The sequence below is a fragment of the Eschrichtius robustus genome, chromosome 15 (genome assembly GCF_028021215.1).
Source record: "Eschrichtius robustus isolate mEscRob2 chromosome 15, mEscRob2.pri, whole genome shotgun sequence".
NCBI classification, from domain to species: Eukaryota; Metazoa; Chordata; class Mammalia; order Artiodactyla; family Eschrichtiidae; genus Eschrichtius; species Eschrichtius robustus.
Genome location: NC_090838.1, coordinates 86,384,193 through 86,409,579, shown reverse-complemented (window position 1 = coordinate 86,409,579; position 25,387 = coordinate 86,384,193). Strand labels below are relative to the sequence as shown.

General features: G+C 54.3%; 1 protein-coding gene across 2 annotated transcripts; it reads right to left on the bottom strand.

The window, feature by feature from the left end:
* Positions 1-10,172: 10,172 nt before the first annotated feature.
* On the bottom strand, positions 10,173-22,972 carry ARID5A (AT-rich interaction domain 5A). Of its 2 annotated transcripts, XM_068564368.1 has the most exons (7): positions 22,869-22,972; positions 15,053-15,168; positions 13,478-13,598; positions 13,067-13,119; positions 12,508-12,605; positions 12,093-12,252; positions 10,173-11,710 (listed from the first exon to the last, which is right to left on the bottom strand). In XM_068564368.1, exons 1-7 carry the CDS (start codon positions 22,870-22,872, stop codon positions 10,481-10,483), a joined length of 1,782 nt encoding a protein of 593 aa, XP_068420469.1. In that variant the 5' UTR covers positions 22,873-22,972; the 3' UTR covers positions 10,173-10,480. The 2 variants fall into 2 exon arrangements, with proteins under 2 accessions (XP_068420469.1, XP_068420470.1); XM_068564369.1 differs by lacking the exons at positions 13,478-13,598; positions 22,869-22,972 and having other exon boundaries at positions 15,053-15,085.
* Positions 22,973-25,387: the final 2,415 nt, after the last annotated feature.

Genomic DNA, 25,387 nt, shown 5'->3' with positions numbered 1-25,387 from the left:
TCATTGCTGAATCCAGTGTTGTGGAGCTTTTGTCCTGTGTTTTCTCTAAGAGTTTTATTGTTTTAGTTCTTACATTTAGGTGTTGATCCAGTTTGAATTTCACTTTTCTATATGTGTTAGGTAAGGTCTAACTTCATTCTTTTATGTGTGGATATTCAGTTTTCCCAGCACATTTTGTCGAAAAGACTATCTTTTCCCTATTGAATAGTCTTGGCACCTTTGTCAAAAATCATTTGACCATATATGTGAGGGTTTATCTCTGGGCTGTTTATTATATTCCATAGGTCTATATGTCTGCCTTTATTCCAATTCCACACTGTGTTGATTGTTGTAGCTTTGTAGTAAGTTTTGAAATGAGGACTGTGAGCCCTCCAGTTTTGTTCTTTTTCAAGATTGTTTTGGCTATTGGGGGTCCCTTGAGATTCCATGTGAATTTTAGGATGGGTTTTACTATTTCTGCAAAAATCATCATTGGGATTTTGATAAGGATTGCATTGAATCTGTAGATTGCTTTGGGTAATATTGACATTTTAACAATACGTCTTCCAATCCCTGAACATGGGATGTGTTTCCATTTACTTAGGTCTTCTTTAATTTCTTTCAGCAGTGTTCTGTTATTTTCATTGTGTAAGTCTTCACCTTCTTGTATTTTGAAAAAGTGGGAAGGATTGGCATTAGTTCTCCTTTAAATGTTTGGTAGAATTCACCAGTGAAGCCATCACATTTTCGATTTTTCTTTGTTGGGAGATTTTGTTTACTGATTCAATCTCCTTACTAGTTACAGATCTATTCAGATTTTCTATTTCTTCGTGATTTAGTCTTGGTGTTGGTTTTGTGTTTCTAGGTATTTCCCCGTTTCATCCAGATTATCTAATATTTCGGTGTGAAGTTGTTTATAACACTCTCTTATAAGTCTTTTTATTTTGGTAATGCCCCCACTTTCATTTCTGATTTTTAGTAATTTGAGCCTTCTCTCTTTTTTTTTTGGTCCATCTAGCTAGAGATTTGTCATTTTTTAAATCTTTTTGAAGAACCACCTTTTGGTTTTATTGATTTTCTTTAGTTTTTCTATTCTCTGTTTTGTATATCTCTGCTCTAATCTTTATCATTTCCTTCTGCTAACTTTGGGTTTAGTTCTTCTTTCTCTAGTTCCTTAAGTTGTTGATTTAAGATCTTGAGGTGGTTTTTGTTTTTTGTGTGTGGGGAGGTTAAATTGAAGTATAGTTGATTTACAGTATTGTGTTAGTTCAGGTGTACAGCAAAGTGATTCATTTATATATATTTTTTCCGATTATTTTCCATTATAGGTTATTATGAAATATTGAATATAGTCCCCTGTGCTATACAATAAATCCTTTTTGCTTATCTATTTTATATATAGTAGTGTGTGTCTGTTAATCCCATGCTCCTAATTAAGACTTTGTCTTTTTTAATGCATTTATAACTATAGATTTCCCTCTTAGCACTGCCTTTGCTGTGTCCCATAGATTTTGTTATATCATGTTTTCATTTTCTTGGGGTTTTTTTCAAAGTTTTATTTATTATTCCTTTTTTATTGAGATACAATTGACATATAACATTGTATTAGTTCTAGGTGTACAACATAATGATTTGATATATGTATATATCATGAAATGATTACCATGATATTTAGTTAATATCCATCACCACACACAGCTATAAATTTTTTTTCCTTGTGATGAGAACTTTTAAGATTTACTCTCTTAGTAATTTCCAAATGTACAATACAGTATTGTTAAGTATAGTCACCATGCTGTAAATTATATCCTCAGGATATAATTATAACTGGAAGACTGAAAATTGTACGTTTTGACCAACTTCACCCATTTTGCCCACCCCCTATCTCTCACCTCTGGCAACCACTAGTCTGTTCTCTGTATCTTTGAGTTTGGGGTTTTTTTAGATTTCCACATATAAATGAGATCATATGGTATTTGTCTTTCTCTGTCTGATTTATTTCACTTAGCAAAATGCCTTCAAGGTCCATTCATGTCAAAAGGGCAGGGTTTCATTCTTTTTTATGGCTGAATAATATTCCACTGTGTATATACACCACATTTTCTTTATCGTCATTTGTCACTGTACACTTAGGTTGTTTCCATGTCTTAGCTATTACAAATAGTGCTGCAATGAATAGGGGGGTACATATATCTAGATAGTGATTTTGTTTCCTTTGGATAAACACCCAGGAGTGTAAGTGCTGGATCATAGGGTAGTTTGTTTTGTTTTGTTTTGTTTTGGTGTGTTGTATGGCTTGCAGGATCTTAGTGCCCCCTGCAGGGGAAGTGTGGAGTCCTAACCACTGGACCACCAGGGAATTCCTGTGGTAGTTCTGTTTTTAAGTGTTTCCATTTTCATTCATCTCTAAGTATTTTCTAGTTTTCCTTGTGATTTCATTTTTGGTCCATTGTTGTTTAAAAGTATATTATTTAATTTCTACCATTTATGAATTTTCCAGTTTTAATTTTGTTACTGATTTCTAACTTCATCCCATTGTGGTAAGAGAAGATACTTTTAATGATATCTATCTTTTGCTATCTATTGAGACTTACCTTATGGCCTATCATATGGTCTATCCTAGAAAATGTCCCATGTGCACTTGAGAAAAATGTGTATGCTGTTGTTGGGTGAAGTGTTCTGTATATGTCTGTTAGATCTAGTTGGTTTATTGTGTTAAGTCCTCTATTTCCTTACTTTTGTCCGATTGTTCTATCCATTATTGTGAGTGGGATATTGAAGTCTCTGTTACTATAGAAATATTTATCCCTTCAATTCTGTCAGTTTTTGCTGCTTCTTTTTTTTTTTTTTTTTTTTTCTGATGAAGCCTCTCTTCCTGGCTTGAAGGTGGCTTTCTTCTTGCTGCATCCTCACATGGTCTTTCCTCTGTTCAGAGAGAGAGAGAGAGAGGGAGGGAGAGATCTGGTGTCTCTTCTTCTTCTTCTAAAGACACCAGTCATATTGAATTAGAGCCCCATCCTCATGACCTCACTTAACTTTAATTACCTCCTTAAAGGCTCTATCTCCAAATATAGTCACATTGGGGGTTAAGGCTTTAATATTTGAATGGGGAGTGGGGGACACAATTCAGTCCATAACAGATCTCAATGGCCAGATCTGGGTCATAACTCCCACCTGCCAGGAGACTGGAGAAGTGGGGAACAGAAGTGTTATGATTGGCTTACATCCCATGCACAGATCTGACTTGTGCTTTCCAAGGCCTGGTTCTACTCTAGTCCTTCACGTTTATGAGCCACCATCCCCTTTCCATCCTTTTCTTAAATTACCCAGCTGGTTCCTATTGCTTATCTTCAAGGAATACTACTAAATACTCATTTAAAAAATAGTAATGACATGTGAGATATATATATATTTCCATTTTGCTACATTGGGAGCTGGGAGCAGCACCTGCCACATGGGTGGGGTTGAGTAGCAACTTCAAGAAGCAGTTATGGCTTGTGTCTTTGTTGTGTCTCCCTTCTGTTTTTCCTGAAAGTTTAATAAAATCTTGTTTCTCTCCCTGCCTAGTTTCAACTGTGTGTGTGTGTGTGTGTGTTTAAGGGGGAAGGGGATGGGGCTTGGCCCATATTTCTGAAGCAGTAGTCAAGAGTTGGTTCTATCCTTTCTCCAAAGCCAGGTGGGGAGTTGGCCCAGGTCACTCCTCTCCAGGGCCACCAGCATTCTGGGCTGATGGGGTGAGGAACAGTTCTCCAGAAATAACCTGGGGATGGCTCCTGTGCACGTAAGAGCCCTCTGGGAACCACTCAGAGGCGGCTGGGGAACAGGGTCCTGATGTTGACTACGAGGCACAAGTACCATAATAATTGTTTGGGTGGGCCTAGGACACCTGTCCTGTGGAGGTAGGTAGGACTGGGGATTGGTGGTGAACGGGAAACACTGACTGCCCTCAGGGAGCCTACCGTCTGGGGGAAGGTACAGACTTGTAATAGGTCCTGCACCAGCAGGATGGGAGAAGCACTGGGTGCCGTGAAGGCACATGGGATGGGTACCTGAGCCAGTAAGTCTTCCTCAGAAGGCTTCTGAGCGAGGCTGGAAGGAAGAGTGGGAGCCGTGAAGAGAATGTTTTTCAGGTCAATGTTTTCTGTGCTTCCAGATCTGAGGGAGGGCCAGGCATGCAGGGGAGCTGAGGTGGTGCCTCAGGGCTCAGCCCAGACAGAGGTTGCCTTGTGAGGTGGGGATGCCATGGGGGTAGGGAGTCAGGAGACTGGGAGGAAGCAGGGCCAGTAAAGAGCCTTCCACACTAAGACATCTGGGGTTTAACTTGAGGGCAGTGGAGTGCATGGGCCAGGTTTATGCAGGGCGGTGAGCTGATCGAAGTTGGAATGATTCTTTTATCATCTCCTGACTTCCCCAGTACCCAAGGCCATCTCAAATGCACCGCAGTTACTCCACAAGGGACGCTAGAATTGTTCCACTCTACTCTTGGAGTTGATCCTAGATAATCTCTCTCCACACAGCCCAGGTGGAAAGACTTTTTTTTTTTTGCACGGTTGGGGCCAGCCTACCTGGATCTTTCCCAAGAAGCTGCCTCCCTGATTACTACCCAGGCATTCAACTCAGTAGCTCATGGGCAGGTGATGTCCAACCCAAGCTTCTAGGATTTGGCTCCCCAGCCCAAACACTGCTCCTCCACAACCATTGCTTACGTGGGAGGGAAACCAGAGGTCAGGGACCTAAGCGTAAGTTAGACGGCCCACGTTCAGGTGGTCACCAGCTAGTCAGCATGCGTGCATATGGCAGCTCTGGCAGGTGAGCATCCTGTCTCTCCTGGGCCCTTGGCAGACATTACTAATCAGTTATATCACTTTCACACTGAGTCAGCCCAGAGCTGCAGACAAACCACCATCATTCAGAGCTGGTACCTGGGATGAAGCAGATATGCCATTCTTGTCCCAGACCAGACAGGATCCAAAGGTCAGGGTGACTCTGAGTCAGAAGCCAGGCTGGAGAGCAGCGGTCAGTGCCCCAGGAATTTCAAAGGCCCTGAGGTAAGGAGCTGAGCAGGGGGTGGTCAGGCTGGCCAAGCAGAAGTGCAGGGAAAAAAAAATAAAAATTAAAAAAAAAAAAAAAACAGGCGAAAGATCTGAACAGACACCTCATTAAAGAACTGATTTGCTATGGGTAGCAAATAAGATTATGAAAAGATGCTCCCCATTACATCATTAGGAAAATGCAAAATGATGCCCTAATAAGAAACCAGAACAAACCTATTAGAACGAGAGGAGAAAACTCAGAAAACCAAGTGCTGATGAAGATGCCAAGCAAGCGGAACTCCCCTGCACTGCTGGTGGGAATGCGGATAATACAGCCACAGCCTGGCGATTTCTTATAACATAACGGACACCCAGCAATTCTATTTCTAGGGATTTACCCAACTTCAACAAACACTCGTGTTCACAAAAAAGTAAAAATAAAATAAAATAAACACTATTCAAAAAAAAAAAAAAAAAAAAAAAAGAAGTGCAGGGAAGGAGTTGATGATTCACATTCATCCATAACTTTAGTTTACAAAGCACTTTCACTAAATGCCCATGACTCTTGAGGTAGAAATTACTTACTTCCATATTACAGGCGAGGAAATGGAGGCCCAGTGAACCCTATTCGTCTGGTGTCACCAGCGTGGCAGCTACTGTTTTGGTCTACCTGGCAGACACACTTCCTGTGAGGTAACCCAGGTAAGCACAGGACCTGAGATCAGACTCTCTCTCCTGAAACATCTGTCCTTACCCTGAGACCCCCCCGGGGGAGAAGGCAGCAGAGCTGAGCCAGATGGCAGTGGTGTGCTGGGAAATGCTGGAGCGCCGGCTTGGGGAGGATGCGAATCCTCTCACTTTGGCCTAGTTCAGGCTACCAGCGTGATGTCATTGAGTGCAGGGTTGGGAAGAGAGGAGCCAGTGGGAGCCAGCTCAGGGCAGTGCCCTGGAGAGGGGCGCAGGGTCAGTGCCCGCACAACCTGGTTGGTCAGCTCTCCCTGCAGTCCTGTGAGCCGCGCAAGCTCTTTCCTGCCTGGGTGGGAGTTCATTCCTGTTGTTTGCAAGTAAAGGGCCTGAGCATCCTTCCTGAACCCGTGGGGGAGTGGGTCTCAGGGCTGGGGATCTGCCTTCCACCTCCTTGAGCTTTCCTCCCCATCCCCTGCTCCCTCAAGGGAGGGGTGACCAGGCCAGGAAGGTGGTAGGAATGCCAAACATCAAGCCAAGAACCCGACAATCCCTCCCTGCCTGGGAGCCCCTTCCTGCTCTCCCTCCAGCGGCCGCTTCCCTCCTGGGCGGCCTCACAAACACAGCTGGGCAGTGGCTCCACTTGACATGGCCCAGAGTGGGGCAAAGGCTTTTGATACCTGAGGAGCCGGGCAGGGGGTACCTGTGCCCTTGTCCTGTCCACCCATCACCACCTGTCCCTGCAGCCTGGAAACCAGGGGACACTGCACAGGTGAATTGGGTCACTGCAGTGACCCAATTCTGCCCTGCCCTCCTGTCTGGAAGCCCTGTTGAGTTTTCCAGCAGGACATTCTTGGAGTTACTTGCTTAGGAAGCAGGCCTGGCTGATCTTAGGACAACAGAGCAAAAGCCGCCGCCTAGCGTCTGAGCGGCTGCAGGGCTCCAGCTCGAATGTGGAAATGCCCGTGTCCTTGGGAGACCAGTTGGCCAACCCAGGCTGGGTCCCTCGGGCTTGGCGACAAGCAGGGCTGTAGCGGATGGGCAGGTATACCCTGACCAAAGGACAGCAGCCACCACTGAGCTTCAGGCAGTGACCTCCATGTGTCTGGAAATTCTGATTTTTAAAGAGAAGCCCAATACCCAAATTTTTATGTGAAATCTCCCGATTTTTAAATGCTGGCAACTAGTTACAAAAACATTTTTTAAAATTACATGGGTCCAACTAAACACATCTTCAGGCCACCATCTGCAGCCTCTGGTCTTGAGCCTAAATGGAAATCTCTCACTTCCCTGTGGGGTCTTCCCAGCCAGCCCTTCTAGTACCTCCCTCCCCCTGCCAGCCCATGGCTGTGCCCACCCTGAGCCCGCTCCCCTGCAGCCCCTCCTACGCTACCCTACCCGCAGTGGCCTGAGCCACCCCCTGCTTCAGACCCCCTGGCTCCCCGCTTTGAAGGTCACACCAGAATAGGACACCCACCCCGTGTCCTTGCTGCAGTCGCCCACAGACCCTCGTGTCCGCCCCAGTCCTTGCAGACAGCAGTCCTTGCCCCAAACTGCTGCTGTCCTAGTTGCGCTGATTTTTTGTTTTTTTAATTTTTTTTAAATTAAAAAAATTTTTTTTTGGCTGCGAGGCATGCGGGGTCTTAATTCCGCACTCCCTGCAGTGAAAGCTGATTTCAAGGCTCCCACATCTCAACTTCTCTGGTCCCGACCTCCTCTCCTCCAGTGATTTCTCTCCCACCCTCACACCACTCAGTCCCACGAACTCACCCAATAACCGAAGTGATTTCAGCCGCCTCCTTATGTTCCCAGCTCACCTCCTCTGGTGCCCATGGTCCTCTGAGCCCACAGGGACCTGTGTCCTGGGTCCCCCACTCCCTGCCGTCCTCACCTCCCCCCCCAGTGCTCCCCGGGCTCACACTGCTCCAGCCTCGTAGCCTTCCAGATCCTCAGACACGTGCCTGCTCCTGCCCTGGGGGCCTTGACCCTCCCCGTCCCTGCTGCTCTGCCCCCAGAAGCTCCCAGAAGCCTCTGTCTCCTCCTCCAGCCATTGCTCACATGCCACCTTCTACCTCTCTGGCCGCTGTGTTTAAAACGCCACACCCTGGAAATGGACAGTGGTGACGGTCACCCACCATTGTGAATGTACTCAGTGCCGCTGAATTGTACACTTAAAAATGGTTAAAATGGTAAAGGTTATGCTAAGTTACGTTTGCCATAACAAAACTGCACAACCCACTCCCAGCCCTATTTTTATCCCCAACACTTCTCCTGACACTCCTCCTGACACTCTGTATTTTATTCATTTTTTAATTTACTGCCTCCCCCATAGGGCGTCTGCTCCACGAGGGGCAGAAACTTGAAGGTTCTGTCCACTGGGGTGTCCATCCAACACCTAAAACAGCGCCTGGCACCCACTGGAAATAGACAGTGTTTGTCAAACGGCCTCTACTTAGACTGTCCCTGGGAAAAGGGCTGGGACTGTGGGGACATCCCTTTCAGAGTCGCCTCCGCTCACCACCGCCGACAGCTCAGACACCACAGATGGTTTGGAAGGAGTTCTAAAAGGACCCTGAAACACGGTTTATGCCTCAAAGGCAGGTGCTGGCCTGTGGGTCCCCAGGGCAGAGTCAGGGACTGTTGGGACAGGGCAGGTGATGCAAAGGAAAGAGTATAAAAACCACGATGACCTGGGGTGCAGCTGTCTGCCTAGGGCAGCAGTGCCAGGAAGCATGTACAGGGTGCCCTTCCAGCGAGCCAGGCACTCCATTCAGCCCAGCCTGGCATCTGAGGCTACGGGACCTCTCAGAGCTGCTGCTTCATTTGTAAATAGGGATGGTGCCATCCCCGGGAATTGAGAGGAGTGAGGAAAATCATGGAAAGCTAGCACGCCGGAGCTGCAGGGCACAGGGCATAGAGGTTTTCCAGGAAGCTCGTCCACTTTCAGCCCTGGTGTTTGCTGATGCCCAAGCAGAGCCACAGCGTCCCGCCCCCCACCCCCGGGGGACCAGCTCAGCATGAAGATACTCACATGGAAAGGAGTATTTCCCAGAGCAGCCTCCAGAGGGCGCCACCACCACGGCTCTGAGCCACCCGAGCTCAAGTTTTGCTGCCAGGCCACCAGCCCACCTCTGTGCCAGGGTGAGGCCGCTGTGGCTTTGCAGATGAAGGGGACCCCAGCAACCCTGCCCCGTATCAGGCAGGGCCCACCACACAGTAGATGCCCCTACCCAGGGGGCCTGACCCCAAAGACCTGTAGCCCAGCACCCAGGGCACTTGCAGGGAGGGTGGCCAGAGAATTCGGTCCTCCCTGCTCCTCGTCAACCACGGAGACTCCAGAGGCTCAGAGGGATGGGAGCACGTGGGTGCCTGCGGGAGCTGGGAGCTCGGGCTACTTGGGCTGGCACCTGGCTTCTCCCCAAAGAAAGGAGGGGAATCCAGAGATGTCCCTGCAGAGCCTGAGTGTTCACAACAGCGGTGACCACCTGCCAGCTACCCCGTCGCCAGCTGATAAATCTGATGCCAGAAGTCAGGACCCTGAGGCCAATAGTGGCACTGCCCTTCCAGGAACCTGTATGAAGCTCGGCAGGCAGCTGTGCCCGGCTCCCGAGAACAGGCAGCCTGAGGAGGGGAGGGAAGCAGTGCCTCTGACAGGGGCACCCCTCCCACTGAGACAGGCGGGGGCACACTGCTCCCCAGGCAGAGCCTGTAGGAAGGAGCGCGTTAGGCTGCAGGGTTTGAGCCCCTGGAGCAACCACATCTGAAAAAAGGCAGATGCCCCAGGCCAAGATTGCGGCCCCTTCACCCCTCTCTTTCCCTCCAGGTGCCCCCAGTAGGAACCTCCTGTGCCCCACCCACTTGTGTGGCAGGCAACTGGGGGTGCAGCGGGGGGCTCCCCGGGAAGATTCAGCAGCAGCCCGGCAAGTCTGCATCCACCACCAGGGCGGACCAGCGCTTCCTGCTCACGCCCTCAGCCCCCAGGGGTGCTGCAGGGCATCCCGCCAGCCAGGCCCTGTGGCTTAGCTCAGAGCACTGGAGTCACGCCCGAGTACACAGCTCTGCTCCCCCACTTACCTGCGGGGGAACCTGGGCACGTCCCCAGCCCTCTCTGAGCCTCAGGCCCCCACCTGTACCATGAGGTAGGTAAAAGGCAGCTGTCCTGAGGCGCAACTAGCCAAGCGGATTGAAGGCACAGGATGAAGGGCACAGCCTGCTGAGGTATGAGCGGGAGGCTGGGTTTGGCTCTGGGTCCCACTCTTCATTGGGGTGATGGCATCCCAGGCCCGAGCAGGTGCTGGGCAGGTCCCTCTCCTTGGCTCCCCTGTGTCACCCTGTGGGAGGCGCCACCCGCAAGGATGCCCCCACCTTGCCCTTGCAAAGGTCCACGCCACACATACCTCAGGGCTGCGTGGATTCACAGGTGTTTTATTGGCTTTTCCGTAGGCAGCCTGGATGCCTCACGCTGCTAACCAGCCCCTCGACCCCTCACCCCGCCCCCTGGCCTCTGCTCTTGGGCCCCGGCTGGGAGCCATCAGCCTTAACATCTTCTCCCAAGGCCTTGCAACCACTGGGCCCCCAGCCCCTGGGCTCAGGCTGCCTCCTTGAGAGATAAACCCACTTTTCTCACTGCTTCTCTTTGGGCCAGGCTCCCAAGCCGAGGGCGCATCCCTGCGTCAGGCACAGCCGAGTTCTCCTGAGGAGTGGGCTCCAGCCCAGAGCCCCTTGGCAGTGCCTACCCATCCCAGGCTGAGTCAGACCCTGTGCACAGTGTTGCGGGCTCAGGCCTACAGCTTGGTGTTGAGGTGGAAGGAGAAGTGGGGCACTGCATAGGTTGTAGCAGGTGGCACGTGCCACGCAGACGAGGCTGGGCAAAGTCTGTGGCGCAGGACACTGTTGAAGGATGCGGGGGGGAAGTGCATCAGGCCAGCGGCCATGGGTGAGGGTGCTGCAGTGGCCAGGAGGTGGGCTGGGAAGGCCGGGATGACCAGGGGGCTGAAAGGGAGTGTGGCCTGGCCCTTTAAGGGGTCCAGGGTGCTGGCGAAGTTCAGTGGGCAGCGCAGCATGGTGCCCCTGTAGGCCTCTGGAAGGGTGGGCCCCAGGGCCGGGCCCAGCAGGCAGGAGACGGCCAAGTCGGGCCCCACAGACTTGGTCCCGCACTCCTTGGTATCCACCTCCTTAAGAAAGGGAGACACTGCCCGCAGTTTTTTGCCGCCATGGACCAAGCCCTCTTCCTCCAGGCTGCGCTTGTTGCCCAGGCCTGGGCTGCTTGGGAAGGTGGTCAGGGGCACGGGGCTCTCGGCAGGGACCTTGGTCATGGGGGACACCCAGCAGGCTTTGGGTTTGGGGTAGAGGCCGCCCCTTCTGGAGCCGCCCTTGTGGAATGCAGAGGGGTGGTCGGCATCCCCGCCCCACACCAGCTGGGGCTCTTTGGCTGGCAGCCCCTCCTCTTTGCTAGGAGGCCCTAATAACACCCCATCTTTAAGACTGGGGAAGAAGTTCCGGGGGTGCTGGCTGATAGGCTTCAGCACCTCGGTGGGGTAGGCGTGGAAGCAGCCAGTGAAGATGGGGGCCGACGGGCGAGGGCCCACCTGAGCCTCCTCCTTGAGGCTGCCACCAGGGCCCTGTGTTCCCTCCGGAGGCGTCAGCCGGTGCCTGGAGTTCTCGGCCGGCCCTCCTGGGCTCCGGGGATTCTCCAGGGGCCGAATAGCTGGGGGTGCCTGGGACTCCCCACCTGCCCCGTGGCGACAGCCCTCCTCCTGGCACTGCAAGGCCTCCGCCTTGCTCACCTGGGCCAGAAGCTTCTTTTTGGCCAGTGGTGACATGATACCATGTGTCCCTTTGCAGTAGAAGCTGGACAGAAGCCGCCTGTAGGCCTCAGGGCAGCCGCTGGCACCCACGAAGGGCAGAGAGGGCCCAGGGGCTGGGCCTCGCTGTTCCATGCCGTCCCTGGAGGGCTCCTGGCTAGGAAGCCTTGCCAGGTCAGGGGCATCTGTTTTGGTCTTTCCTGGCATCATCTGGAAAGAGAGAAAAGGCCAGGCCTCAGGGCTGGGTGTGGCCATGCACCCTGACCTGGGGACTTGGTGACAGCAAGGTCCCAAGGGGGCACCCAGAAGCCTCTGCTAGCCCTTCCAGCACCTTTGTGCAGAATTTTCAAAAGGTGTCCCGTCCTCTGAATAGACGCAGCCTGGGGTCAGGACACAGGGACTGGTGAACGGGGTGCAGACTGGAGTTCAGACCCCACCCATCGTACCCACCAGTGCCGCCCTCAGAGGAGGTTCTGGGTGTTCTAGGCAGGGAGCCCTGCGGCCAAGGTGAGGACAGGTAGGGGGCGCTGTGAGGGGCAGGGCACGAGGAGGCCAGGGTCAGCTGGTGGCCCCAGCCGGGCTCAGAGCTCACCTGGTCCACCCGCTTCTCCTCCTTGGCTTTCTTTGGCCTCTCAGTGGCCCCGTCATCCCCCCGAGGCTCCTTGGCCATCTTGTACTGCTTCCTGGGCTTGGAGGGGGGTAGGGGCTTGTCATCCTCTCCCTTCAGGTGCCGCACGTATGGGAGGACCAACCTGAGGAGGAACCGGGCACGCTGACCAGGAGGCCAGGCTGGCAGCAGGCTCCCACCGCTCCAGGCCCACCCGGCCTCCTCCAGCCCCAGACCGCGAACACCCCTGCCCGGCAAGCACACAGACACCCCACGGGGGCCCGCGCTCTCCCTCGTCTCGTCCAGGAGGCCTGCAGTCTGCTCTCCCCCCTCAGGGCCCTGCTGGTCCAACCCTGGGGGGTGAAGGCCCAGGTCCTGTGACCCGGGGGCCTGGCCGTACCTCTCGTAGTGGCGGCGCGTGCACGTGGCGGCGCTGGTGCTGCCCGGGCTGCCCCCCAGCTCGTCATACACGTTCTTCCAGAGGCGGCGGCCAGTCACCTGCAAGGATGCCACGTGAGGGCATGGCCGGCGGGCACTCCCTGGCCGCGGGGTCCTCACACCTCGGGGTCCCCACTTGGATGCAGTTTTGCAGCTGCTTCTCCAGCAGTGGGACGGAGAGGTTGGAGGGGGCTCCCCTGGCCGCCAGCCAGGTCTCCCGCCCAGGGGCCGCCCGAGTGCTGGCCCAAGCAGCTTTCCAAGCACGAGGACAGAACAGATGGGAAAGAGAGGAAATCTTGCTTTGAGCAGCAAAGTAGCAGCGTGCAAGGCGGGTCCCTCCTTCTCCCCGTAGCACACAGGGGAACTGGGGAAAGGGCAGGGTTTGGGACGCTGCCTCGTCCTCCTGTCTAGGGGTGAGGGCAGCTCTGTTGGGCTCACTCTCTTCCCCAGCTTCCCCGGGGGTGCAGCTGGGACGTGCCAGGAGATGCAGCAGGGTGAGGCCTCAGAGGTGCTGTGCTTACCAACTCATAGGCCCCCAGCTTCTCCACAGCCTTGTAGATCTTCCACAGGTTAACTGGAGAAAAGAGAGGGCAGGGCCACTCTCAGTCACGGCGGGAGGAGGGGGTAGCCAGCAGCCGGTGCCCCTGGCCCTATCAGGCAGGCACAGAACCAGCACATACCCAGACAGGGCCACTGGGATGGCTAGGCAGGCCACGCCCCGTGCACTGGGGGCCCAGTGGCCTGTGAGGATGGAAATCCAGCCCCACCCACTGCCAGCCCCGTGCCTGGAGGGCGGCACCCTTTCTGTGTGCAACCCCCGTGGGCTGGCAGCGTCCAGGGTCACCCAGAACGGAGGTGCTCCCCGATGCCCTGCCTGGGTGGGGGTCCCCTGCCGGGCGCACCCCCTCCCTGCCTGCACCCCAGGGACGCACTCTGCTTGAAGCCGAGATGGGGCACCCTCTCGATGGGCGTGTGTCGCTCCTTCATGAACTTGTAGAGGCTGACCAGGAAGGCCTGCTCCTCCTCCCGCTCCCCGCCTGCCTCGGGGGAGTCCTGGGGAAAGAACATGAGGCAGTAGGATGAGCCCTCACCTGGTGGGAGGCTGGGACAGGCGGAACCACTGGCTGGTGGGGAGGAAAGAGATGCGTGGCCCCCAGCCCCAGGCTCCCACAGGAGGGAGCAGACCCCCAGACCCAGCTCTGGGCTGCATTGGTTGTTCCTGGGGTCAAAAAGGCACAGGTGTCAGCTATTAGTGCCCAGAACCCCAGGTCAGGGTCCACAGAGGCCCTGGGAGCAGCCCTGCACCTTCTCCGAGCTTCTGACCACTTCTTCAACTTGCTGTATTTGTCACATCTGCATCTCAGCTCCTCTACCAGACTGTGAGTTCCTGGCGGTAGGCACAGTGTCCCCAGGGCTCCCAGTGACCCCTGTGATCCAGGTTGAAGGAACAAAAGTGTCTGGTGCTCCCTGGCTCTGTGGTGCCACGCCGCCAGGCCTGACTCTGTGACCCGCCCGTCCACATGCTTAACTCAGGGAGGGGAGACCCTGTCCTGGGCTCCAACTGGCACTTCTGTCAGATGCACAGGTCTTTTGGTTTCTGCTCTCAGGGGGAATTTCTGCCGATGCTGTTCATGTGGCTGGTAGCTCAGGGCAGGGGGCTACTGTTAGGCTGGGGCTGAGGTCCTGGCAGGGGAGGCCCCAAGCACAAGAGGGACAGAAAACACCAGGGCCTAGAACCGTGCAGAGAGCCACGTGCTCCAAAAATACTCTATTCAAGTACCATGTCTGTGATTTTGACTAATCAAAGACCTCTGGTAATAAACAAGCCAGCTGATATGTTAACGCACGAATTGGAATACACTGGAGCCCAAGGCAGCTGTTTTCTGGAGCCTCAGAATGAAGGCGCTCTGACCACAGCTCTTCAAATGAACGTGCTCTTCTATTCCTCTTCTCTGAACTCCAGGCAATCTGTTAAAACCTGTTCCCACTTGCAGCTACTTTTCTACATGAACCAGGATTTCTACTCCAGCCCGTGCCACCGAAGCGAATGGCTGAGAAGCGCGACGCTGAGGAGTGGAGGCTGACCGCTCCGACCACGCTGGTCAGCACAGCTGCGCTGACCTCGCGAGGCGACTTTAAGGTCCATGTTATAAATCTGGATGGACGGGAGGATGTAAATGTAGTTTTACATCGTAGAATAGTGCTTTTATCTGTTTCATAGATCAGGGTTCCAGGTAATCCTCATCTGATAAAAGGGTTCTGCTATAGAAACCAAGCCTGAAACCCTAGCCAGGGGTGACGGTGAGGCTTCCTGTCTGCCCAGCGCCCAGCGCCCAGTGCAGGGCCCAGGACAGCGGGGCTGGGCCCCTCTCCAGCCTCTCTGCAGGATGGGGGGCAGGGAACACATCTCCAGGGAGTCTCCACGTTCACCTGGGAGGCTGCACACAGGTGGGGCGGGGGTGAGGGTGGGGCAGGGAAGAGGGCCCCGGGGGGGTCGTCCGACTCACCTCCAGCTGGACGGGGCTCTGGCTCCTGTTCTGCTCAGCATTGGGTGGAGGAGACACAGGTGGGTCTAGGGGGTCACCGTCCTCTGACTGTTTCCTTTTGCCTTTGACAGGAGGTGCTGGAAGGAGAGGAAAAGGGAGAGAAGCGGGGAGGAGGGAGAGAACGTGAGATGCTGGCAGGGAGGAGCGGGCGGCAGGAGGGCCAGGTGGGGGTGAGTCCTCGCCGCCGTCCTCTGCTGTGTGTCCTCTGCACACGGTCCCGGCTGCTGCAGGCAGCCCTCTAAACGCACACAGGGCTCCCCCAACTCTGCCCTCCTCCCCTCTCAGCCCCACCAGGCCCCGCCCACGCCACACCTGCCACTTTTCCTTCCTCCATTCCAGCCCTCTGCCCACAAATTTGAAGGAAACCCTAAATCACTTTGGGGTCAAGTGAGAGGAGACCGGGGCTGGGGCTGTGGTGCTCGGGGAAATCACGTCTCCAAAACCCGCCCCACATTCAGGCAGAAAGTTTGGGAAAGCTGCGGAGGCTTCCATGTTTGTGGACCCCCAAAGCACCACGGGGGGCTGCTTGGACCATAAACCCTCCAGGAATAATCAAGAAGAGAGTAAGTTCCTATTTGTGAAGCACCCAGCCTTTGCCTGAGCACCAGCAGAGTCCTCACTGCCCCTAATTAGGCCACACGCTCCCCTCACCTGCACGGTTCCTGGTGACCCTTCAGGTCTCACCCGACAAGTCGCTTCCTTGGGGTGGCCCTTCCCAGCCCCCAGCCAAGCACAGAACTTCTCTCTAGTCATCCTCTAGCCATCCTCACACCATCCAGATGGGCCTTCCAGACTGAGATGCCCATGGCTCATCTGGCCTCCTGAGAGCTTCGTGAGGCCGCCCAGCAACCCACAAAGTAGGTGGCAGGTAAGCGAGAATGAGTGAGTCTCACAACAACCTGACAGGGAAGGGAGGAGCCAGGGGCTTGGTTTTACTAAGGGCGTCCTGAGAGCTGATGGCTGCAAAGACACAGCACCCCTGCCGCTGCCAAAGCACAGCCACTGGGAGCTGCTCTGGCTGGCAGCAGGTGTGAGACCGGGAGCCCATGTCTTCTGACCACCTTTTCTTTTTTTTTTTTTCCTTTCCTTTCTCCTTTTTGTTAATCTTGCAAGAACTGTCCTGGTTCGCTCCAACTCGAGAAATTCTTACTGCTGGGAACCTGCAAGATTCCCCCTCCAACCCAGACAGAAAAAGAATCTCCATAAGAACAAGAAACCCGTGCCAGAGTGACCCACAAGGTTAGCAGTACCCAGAAGCACGAGCTGCAGAACCTCCGGCCGCTGGACAGTGTCCCCTTGGGTAGCTGTTCACAAGGGCGCTGTGCAGGTTCTTGGCTCTGTGTCCCTGGCCCTTTCATGTATGCTCTCTCATTGAGTCCCAGAGGAATCCCATTTTAAGGGAGGCTGGGGAGACTGAAGCCAGAGAGGTTAAGTTGCTTGCTGCCCTGGGGGACCAGATTCAAAACAAGGTCTGTCTGACCACCAGTCCAGGGGCCTGGCCTCACCACCACTGCAGCTGCTGTATCACCAACATTGCGAAGCCTTGGTGGAGAGTCCAAATAAACCTGGAAGAGAAACCGAGCCTAACACTTGTCAAGCATGAGTTGGGCCTGGGCCGTCCTTGCAGGCTGGCTCCTGACCACTGGAGACACAGTCAATCTCCAGAAATAAGTGGGTGCTAACGACTGCCCCTCCTCAGACTGATGCCTTTCCAACCAGGTCCTTGGGCGACTCTGTGCCTCAGTCTCCCCTTCTGTGAAATGGGGAGAGAAGGACGCTGGAGTCCTTTGCTAACTATCTGTGAATCCCGAAGCCTTCCAGGTCATGGGCACGCCTGCATCCTCCTGCTTTTCTCCTTTCCCTTCCTGCCTTCTCTGCTCTGCTTTCACATCCTCTCTCCCTTCTTGCCTGAAGGGAAAATGCTCAGCTCCGTCTCTCCGTCTCTCCGTCATGTTCCTGTGATGGGGCTTCTCACTGAAGCCCTCTCGCAAATTCGCTACAAGTCAAAGGCACTGTCCTCAGGCCTCAGAGAAATAAGGCGGTGGGACCAGGGCCCACTGGAATCACCCGGGGAGCATTTAAAAGACATCATGCCTGTCTCCCACCCCACCCCCACCTGAGTTTGATTTAAGGTCCTGCAAGGGGCATCAGAGTTTAAAGCTCCCCAGGGGAGCTGAGAGGGCAGACAGGTTGAGAGCCACCAGGCCAGAGTGGCCCTAGTCCCTCCTGCTCAGTTCCAGAGTTGGTGAGCTCTGCCTGGGCCATTCTCTCCTGGGAAAATCTCCTGGAGTCGGGCACTTGGGTTACCTGGAAAGGAGGTCACCAATCTGAGCTGTTTAACTCCAGATGGGAAAGGGATTATAGCTTCCCTAGAGCCACAAAGGGAAACACTCTATCTCTCTGTGCGGCTGAGTCCCAGAGTGAAGCCGGCCTCCGTTCTCTCCCACCCAGGACTGGTGTGCTCACTCATCCTGGCAGGGCCTTCTAGGCCCACACCCTCGCAGCCCTGGATGAGGCAGGGTGGGGAGAGTCTTCGCCCTCCTTCCCCAGCCTGGCCTGTCCCTGGCTGTCCTATCCTTCTCTTCCCCAGTCATTGGTAGATCAGGGTTCCGGGTAAATCTTCATTTGGAAAAAGAGTTCTGCTATGAGAAATAAGTTTGAAACCCCCTGCTGTAGGTGCCGGGTGAGTCCTCCTGCCTCCCAGCTCTCACACCTCGCAAATGTAGGGCCCGAGACAGCGGAGCTGGGCCCCTTTCCTGGCTCTGCAGGGAAGGGAAGGGGCTTACAGACAGGCCATCCCAGTCTCCCAGCCACATCCAGCCGCAGAGGCAGGAGAAACCCACCTGCCGCTGAGTGACCGCTGCTGCCATGGGCCACTGAGTTCCTGTCTTGCCCCGAGCTTATGGGTATATAGATCCCCTCTGAGCACAAAGCCTCAGATGCCCTGTTGTAATGGAGGTGGATTCAGTTACAAAAAGAAAACCTCTGCTCTCCAAAGGCATGCCCTTCAGACATTGCCTTTTCCATCCAGGAAGCAATAATGACAATAATGGTTATTATTTCTCTGTTTACTTTAATCTGTCTGGAACCTGTAAGGTATGAGGGACTTCCCTGGTGGCGCAGTGGTTAAGAATCCGCCTGCCAATGCAGGGGACAAGGGTTCGAGCCCTGGTCCGGGAAGATTCCACATGCCGCGGAGCAACTAAGCCCGTGAGCCACAACTACTGAGCCTGTGTGCTGCAACTACTGAAGCCCACGCGCCTAGAGTCCGTGCTCCGCAACAAGAGAAGCCACCGCCATGAGAAGCCCACGCACCGCAATGAAGAGTAGCCCCCATTCGCTGCAACTAGAGAAAGCCCACATGCAGAAACGAAGACCCAACACAGCCAAAAATAAATTTATAAGGTACAAGATAGGGATTTAACCATACTTCCCCATGGGTGGGCGGTCCCAGTATTGACTGAGTGATCTCCTCCCCCAATAATTTGAAACGCTACTTTTCCCACAATCTACAGGCTTGTAAGGAACACTTTGGGGGCTGGTTTTGGACTTTCTATTCTGCTTGATTCACTGTGGAATGCTGGACCCATGTACAGTTTTAATTTCTGTAGCCTTGTAACACAACTTACTATTCAGAGCATAAGTCCCCCATCATTACTCCTCTTAGAAAATTCCTTCTGAAGTTTAGGATAATTCTGTCACATAGAAAGGAAGGAAGAAAAGAAGGAAGGAAGGGAGGGAGGAAGAGGGGGGGAAGGGAGGAAGAAAAGAAAAGAAGAAGAAAAACCACTGAGGTTTTGACTGAATTGCACTTACATTTAGAAATTACTCTGAAAAATAATAACACCTTTCTGTTAGTGCATCTTCCTCTGCAGGACCATGTGTCTCCACAGATTCAGGTCTCCCTCTGCAGTGCTCAGAGGTTCCTGCTCACGGGCCCTGTGCATCCCTGTTGAGCTTACTCCCCGCGTTTTGTGCAGCTAGACAATAGTGTGAGAAGAGCCCTGACAACGACAGCAGGACTAGGCTCACAGCCCCCTGCCATTTCCTCATCTCGGGGGCCCCTGTGACCCAGCCCCTCACCGGCAGCGAGGGGGCGTGGCAGGTGCTCGGCAGTGGGATGGCTCAGGCCCCTCCTGTGTTAGGAATCTGTCTCTGTTCAGCTCCATGGCTCTGTGGAAGTCAAGCTTAACCCTAGATCCTAAAACCGCAGCAGTGAAGAGGTTACTTTCAGTCGCTGGCTGCAAAAGAGGAGATTCCCGAAGTGAAGCCCACCTGTTCTCAGGCCCCTCTCTCCCTCTCTTTCCACACTATGTACTCCACCAACTGAAATCAGTCTCTGCTAGGCCCTGGACTAGGCAATTCTGTACACTAGCTCACTGCATCTTCCCAGCACCCAGTGGGTATTATTTCCCCCCTTTAATGATACAAGACCTGAGGCTCTGAGAGGGTCAGTAACTTGCCTGAAGTCACACAGCTTACTAGTGGCAAAGCTGGGATTTGGAACCAGTGCAGTCTGCCTGTCCCAAGACACTGAACCCGGAGATCTAGAGTTTTTTAATGGGAGCAGGGAGACCCCAAGTTCCTTCTCTGTGCTCAGAGGGTACCCATTTGCCCACCCTCCCTGGGGGATCTGCAGTCTCCCACCACAGCATTCCCGTTAATCTGCTGCCCTGCCAGATGAACTGAACGCAGATGAGAGTGGGGCAGGAGGAGGGATGGGGAGGGAGCTCTGACTCCACACAGGTGTTTCTGTACCTTAGTTTACCTGTCTATAAGGTGGGTGTGTTAGACCCCACGGGCCCAACGTTCTAAGCAGAACAAAGCGAGAAACGAGGCTCCCCCTACAAACCACAGTTGACTGTGTGCACATGTGTGCGCACATCCCTCAGTGAGATCTGAGGTCTGCCTGTCCTGCTCACTCCCCGGTGTATCTCAGCGCCTGGAGTCCTGCCCAGCAGAGAGCAGGTGCTCCAAAAACACAAGCCCCACTGAGCCTCACGGATGCAGTATGAGCTACCTGACCTCAGATAGTGCTGATGCTGAGAGCCGCCTGGCTGTGACTAGTTCAAGGCCTGCCTCTCTCTCTCTTTCTCTCTCTCTCTCTCCTCCCCCCGCCCCCTCCCCCGCCTCATTCACCCTTGGTGTGATGGAAAGGAAGCGACACTTCCTTTCATGAAAAGTCACCCACTGGGAGCACCGCGTCAATTACGACAATAATGGTAACAGCAGCCTCAGTAACACCCAGCAGACGCAGCCACACCTCCTCGCCTAAGGCCATTGGCTTAAGTTTCTCTTAGCTTGAGCTGGAGCTGAAACAAAGACAGCCTTTGAAGCGGCCAGTCCACTCTGTGGCCCAGGAGCCCGCTGCCTGGCAGTCTCCGTGTGGGGCTCGCTCCAGCGTGGTTTGGGGAAGGGGGACCTGCCAAGGGCTGTGCTCCAGCCAGCGCTAAGGACAGACGGACGACCTGGACATGAAAGCCCAGAGGGCACAGGGTGCAGCTCCGACCCAGCCCTGCCTCTGGGTCTCAGCTGGGGGAAGAGGGGGGTCAGGGTCTAGGAACATCTGGGGCCAAGATGACAGCCTTGAGTGTAGAAAAATGGGGGCATGGGGGCACCAAATATGACACTGCCAACTCCCAAGGCCTGCTGGAATTTGGCCGCTCTTTAGCCAGCTCTGGGATATCCTAAAAGACCCTTTTCCAGGATGGGGCTGAATGCCCACTGTCCCTCCCCTCCAAGTCTGGGTGATATTTGACAATAACAGTAACGGCTCCATCTATGGACCGTTTCCTGTGTCCCCACAGACTACATTTCCTGCACCTATTCCACCTGTGGGGGAACCAGGACCCTTTTCCAGGATGGGGCTGAATGCCCACTGTCCCTCCCCTCCAAGTCTGGGTGATATTTGACAATAACAGTAACGGCTCCATCTATGGACCGTTTCCTGTGTCCCCACAGACTACATTTCCTGCACCTATTCCACCTGTGGGGGAACCAGGCTTGGCAGCAGCTTGTCCAAAACACTGGCCAACAGTAGAGGCACAGCCAGGACGGAGCTGTGTCAGCTGCCTGACCTCTGCCTGGGGCACTCGTTTGCCTCTCAGCTTTTCCGCTCCGCTCCTAGAGCACCCCACACCCTCCGCCAAGGATGGCTCTCCAAGTCGGTACCGCAATGTCCCAGAGGGAGGGTGGGCCATCCCAGGCCAGTCTCCAGAAACTATTGCAAAGGGAGAGAGGCGCAGGGTCTTAGAGGCCTGATTCGTCCTCACTGCCAGACCAGGGCTGGTCTGTAAGCCTCAGTTTCCCAGACTGTAACTCAAAGAAGAAGGGGCTGATTCCCTGAGGTCTTTTCTGCCTCTGCCGTTCCAAGTTCGAGGCCCCAGACGGGTCCCCGGGGCTTGTACGGACTCTGGAACTCCACTCCCGTGGCCCAACCCACTAGCTGCCATCTCCCATCCCTCCTCTGCCCTAACACGGCCTGTGGGCGCAGAGACCCCAAGCCACCAACACTGGTGCTCGGGAGGGGACAAGAAGCACCTGTTATCCTCTCCTCGGCCCCGCGGACCCCTCCTCGATAGCTGACGACCCCGCAAACAAAGGGACCCTGGGTCTGGCCAGCGAAGTGCCGCCGGACCCGCACCCTGAGCCTTCGGGGGTCCGGCAGCCGGCGACTCCCATCCCTATCCCAGCGTCCGCAGGTCTGGAGGACGGGAGCCCGGCCTGGCCGCGCCCCCTGAACACCCTGCTCAGGGACCGAGACGAGGCAGCCGTGTCGTGGTTCCAGGCTCGGACTGAGCGCTAAGCCAAACACTTCTCGCACGCTCGCAGCCCGCGCACCGCCACTCCTCTTCTCTCCCCCACCCCACCGCCCCCATCACTCCCGGGGCCGCCACCCTGTCCCTCCTGGAGACCAGAGGAGAGAAAAAAGAGACAAGAGAAAGATGAGCAGAGCAAAAAGGGAAGCTACTTCTTCCCTGCCGGGGGGAGCGTGGGGGTGGGGGCGGGGTGTGTAGAGGAGGGTGGACAGGAGACAAGAAGAGGAGAGACCAGAGAAGAAAAGAAAAAAGGGAAGAGAAAAGGAAAAGAGAAAGGGTAGGGGGCGAGCAGCCGGTAAGCGCCGAAGGATCAGCACGCCCCTCGGCTGAAAGAGGAACAGTTGATTCTTCAAAATGCATTGAGCAAGTTCTTCAAAGCCCGCGCAGAGTCACTTTCAGGAAACGGCGGCCGCAATGGAAAGCGTCCCGCGCGCCCAGCGGACCCCGGTGCCCCTTTCTCGGCGGCGCCGGCGGGTTCTGAGAACCACCGGGATGTGACGGGGAGAGGGGGTGGGGGGCCGGGGGGGTGCTGCAGGCAGAGAACTGCTGCGGACAGCTGTCACAACAAATTAGCTGAGACCAGCTCGAGATTGAAAACCACAGCAGGAAGTGGGATGACAGAACCGTACAGGACTTGGTAAATTTCAGTCAAAAGACGACGAAAAGAGTTTCGAGATAAACGCCCGGGAAGCCCCTGGCCGCCAAAACTTTTTGTCTTTCTTTTTTTCGAAGAGCGCGCGCCGACACCGGGCCTCACCCTCCCGCTCGGGGCGGGGGGAGCGGGCGCCCCGGTCCAGGCTAAGTCCCCGCGCGCCCTCGCCCTCGAGTCCATCCCCGGCCCCGCTAGCCCCCCAAGGCAGCACCGACGGCTACGAGCGCCGGGGGAGACCTGGCGCCGCAACCTCGCCCTCCCACGGGGTCGCCAGCCCCATCCCGGGCCGGTCCACAGAGCCGCTTACCCATGGCCCGGCGAGGTCCCGCAGCTCCAGCCCGAGACCCTCCGCACACTCCTGCCTCCCGACCCCGCGCTCTCCGCGCGACTGACCCGCCGCGCAGCTTGCCAGCCGCCTCCCCGCGGCCCCGCCTCGCCCCGCCCCGCCCCGCCCCGCCTGGCCCACCCCGGCTCCTCTCTGGGCTCCGGTTGGCGGGTCCGATTCTTCCGCGAGGGGCAGGGACCGCCCCCTGAGGCCGGGGAACTCTGGGGGTTGTAGTGTGCTCTTCCCCTCCCCAGGCTCAGAGACCTGGAGGGACTGAGGCAGGACACCCAGGAGTCACTGGTGCCTTGTGCCTCTGGAGGCAAAACTCGAGCCTTGGAAAAATCCTCCTTGCTTCTCAGCAGGGCACTGGGCGTCTGGGTGGGGTGAGCAAAGCCCTTCTGACTTTGACTTGAACTCCGTGGAAGGCATTGTCCATCTCCCTCCCAGCCCAGCATATAAGTAGAGATGGTTGGTGTTAGCTAAACAAGGACCCCGCCCAAAGTAGCAAGTCTTTGGCCAAAGCTCTGTGGGGTCCCAGAAATGCCTGGGACAGGAAACCTGATAAATGTGGATGGCCAGTGTCCACATATATCTCAACGACAGAGAGGACAGCTACAAAGTGAGCAGTCGAAAGAGGGGGCATGACCCCTGCTTGGAGGGGTGAGGCTTCGGGTGGAATGGGGGCCCGAGGAGATGCTGAGCCAGCTGCAGCAGGGCTTCTGCTGGAGGGAGAAGTAACTCAGCCATACTGACGTCACAGAAGAGGAAACCGAGGCTTGGGTTTGAGAGCTCAAGGTCTGGAAGCATCACTCACAATAGCCAAAAGGTGGAAGCAACCCAGAGTCCATTGATGGATAAATGGGTGAACTGCGGTTTGTACATACAACGGAATATCACTCAACCTGAAAAAGGAAGGAAATTCTGACATCTGCTACAACATGAATGAACCTTGAATAGACCAGACACAAATAATAAATACTGTATGATTCCACTTATAGTACTTAGAGTCAAATTCATGGAGCCAAATAGTGGAATGGTGGTTGCCAGGGGCTGGGGGGCAGGGGGAATAGGGAGTTAGTGTTTAATAAGTACAGAGTTTCAGTTTTGCAAGATGAAAAAGTTTGGGAGATGGATGGTGGTGATGGTTGCACAACAATATGAAAGTACTTAATGTCCCTGAACTGTACACTTAAAAATAGTTAAAATGGTAAATTTTATGTAATATGTATTTTACCTCAATTTGAAGAAAGAGCCTAAGGTCTCAGCATGTGGGTAGCTAGGACTTAAACCCTGCTCCTAACACAAGAGTAGGCGCCCACAATTTTATTGATTAGTTTTAATACAAACAGCTCTATGCATTTCCTAATTTTATAGGATAAAACTGAGGCTCTCAGGAATTCCCTGGCGGTCCAGTGGTTAGGACTCCACGCTTCCAATGCAGGGGGCATGGGTTCCATCCCTGGTCGGGGAACTAAGATCCCACAAGGCTTGCGGCCAAAAAACAAACAAAAAACAAAAAAACTGAGGCTCTGGAGGATTAATCAGCTCAAGTAAATCGCTGGTAAGTGGTGGAGCCTGAGCTAAATCCAGGCATCAGAGCTCCAGTACAGGCCCCTTCAACCGTTTCCCTCATCTCTTGGCAGAGCTGTTAACTGAATCAGGGACCACGGCCTGAGGAGGAGAAAGCATAAGGGGGAAGATTTGAGTGCTGGTGAGGACATGGTGGGTCAGCAAGATGTCCAGTGGTAGCTGGTACTGAGGCCTGGTATCCAGGAGCAAGGCGCAGATTGGAAATACAGATGGTTAAGGAGCCCTTGTACCCAGGCACCCACCAACCAGGTTTGCATCTATTACTGCCCAGCCATCACCCTAAACAAATGGACCAGGGTTGTATGTTGGTGACCCTGAAACCCTCTCCCTTACCCTTTGGCTCTGAGATGGAAGAACTCTCCAAGCTCAGCCCAGAGTGAACAACACTGTGGGCTCCCTTGTCTACCCCATAATGGGTTGGTTTGTAAAAGCCAGTGCTTGTAGATTCAGTAACAGACACATCATCAACAATAGTAACGGCCTAGAACAATTGTTATAATGGTGATTATAATAGTGCACCCCACTTCCCAGTTTACAAGCTCTCTCCAGGAGAGCTGAGGCCGTGGTGGCAGATGCTATGTGGAATGCCATCAGGTAGCTTTGTCCATTCTTTTTTTTTTTGTGGTGGGGGGGGCCCCGTGCTGCACGGCTCGCGGGACCTTAATTCCCCAACCGGGGATCGAACTTGTGCCCTTGGCAGTGAAAGCTCGGAGTCCCAACCACTGGACCACCAGGGTATTCCCTCGTCCATTCTATAAGGATTGTTTGCCCAAGGTTCAGGATGGAGACCAGGACGCTGGCCTCACCGTCCCAATGTAGGCCAACCCCACCCTCCCAGATTGGATAGACTCACTGCCTGACAAAGCAGCAGCTCATCCCACACGGGATAGAGTTATTCTGCCATCCGGGCA

Coding starts and splice junctions, on each gene's coding strand:
- ARID5A (XM_068564368.1), bottom strand. Junction 13,120..13,477: donor CCATCTCGGCTTCAAGCAGA/GTGCGTCCCTGG, acceptor TCTTTTCTCCAG/TTAACCTGTGGAAGATCTAC. Junction 11,711..12,092: donor AGGAGAAGCGGGTGGACCAG/GTGAGCTCTGAG, acceptor CTCTCTTTCCAG/ATGATGCCAGGAAAGACCAA.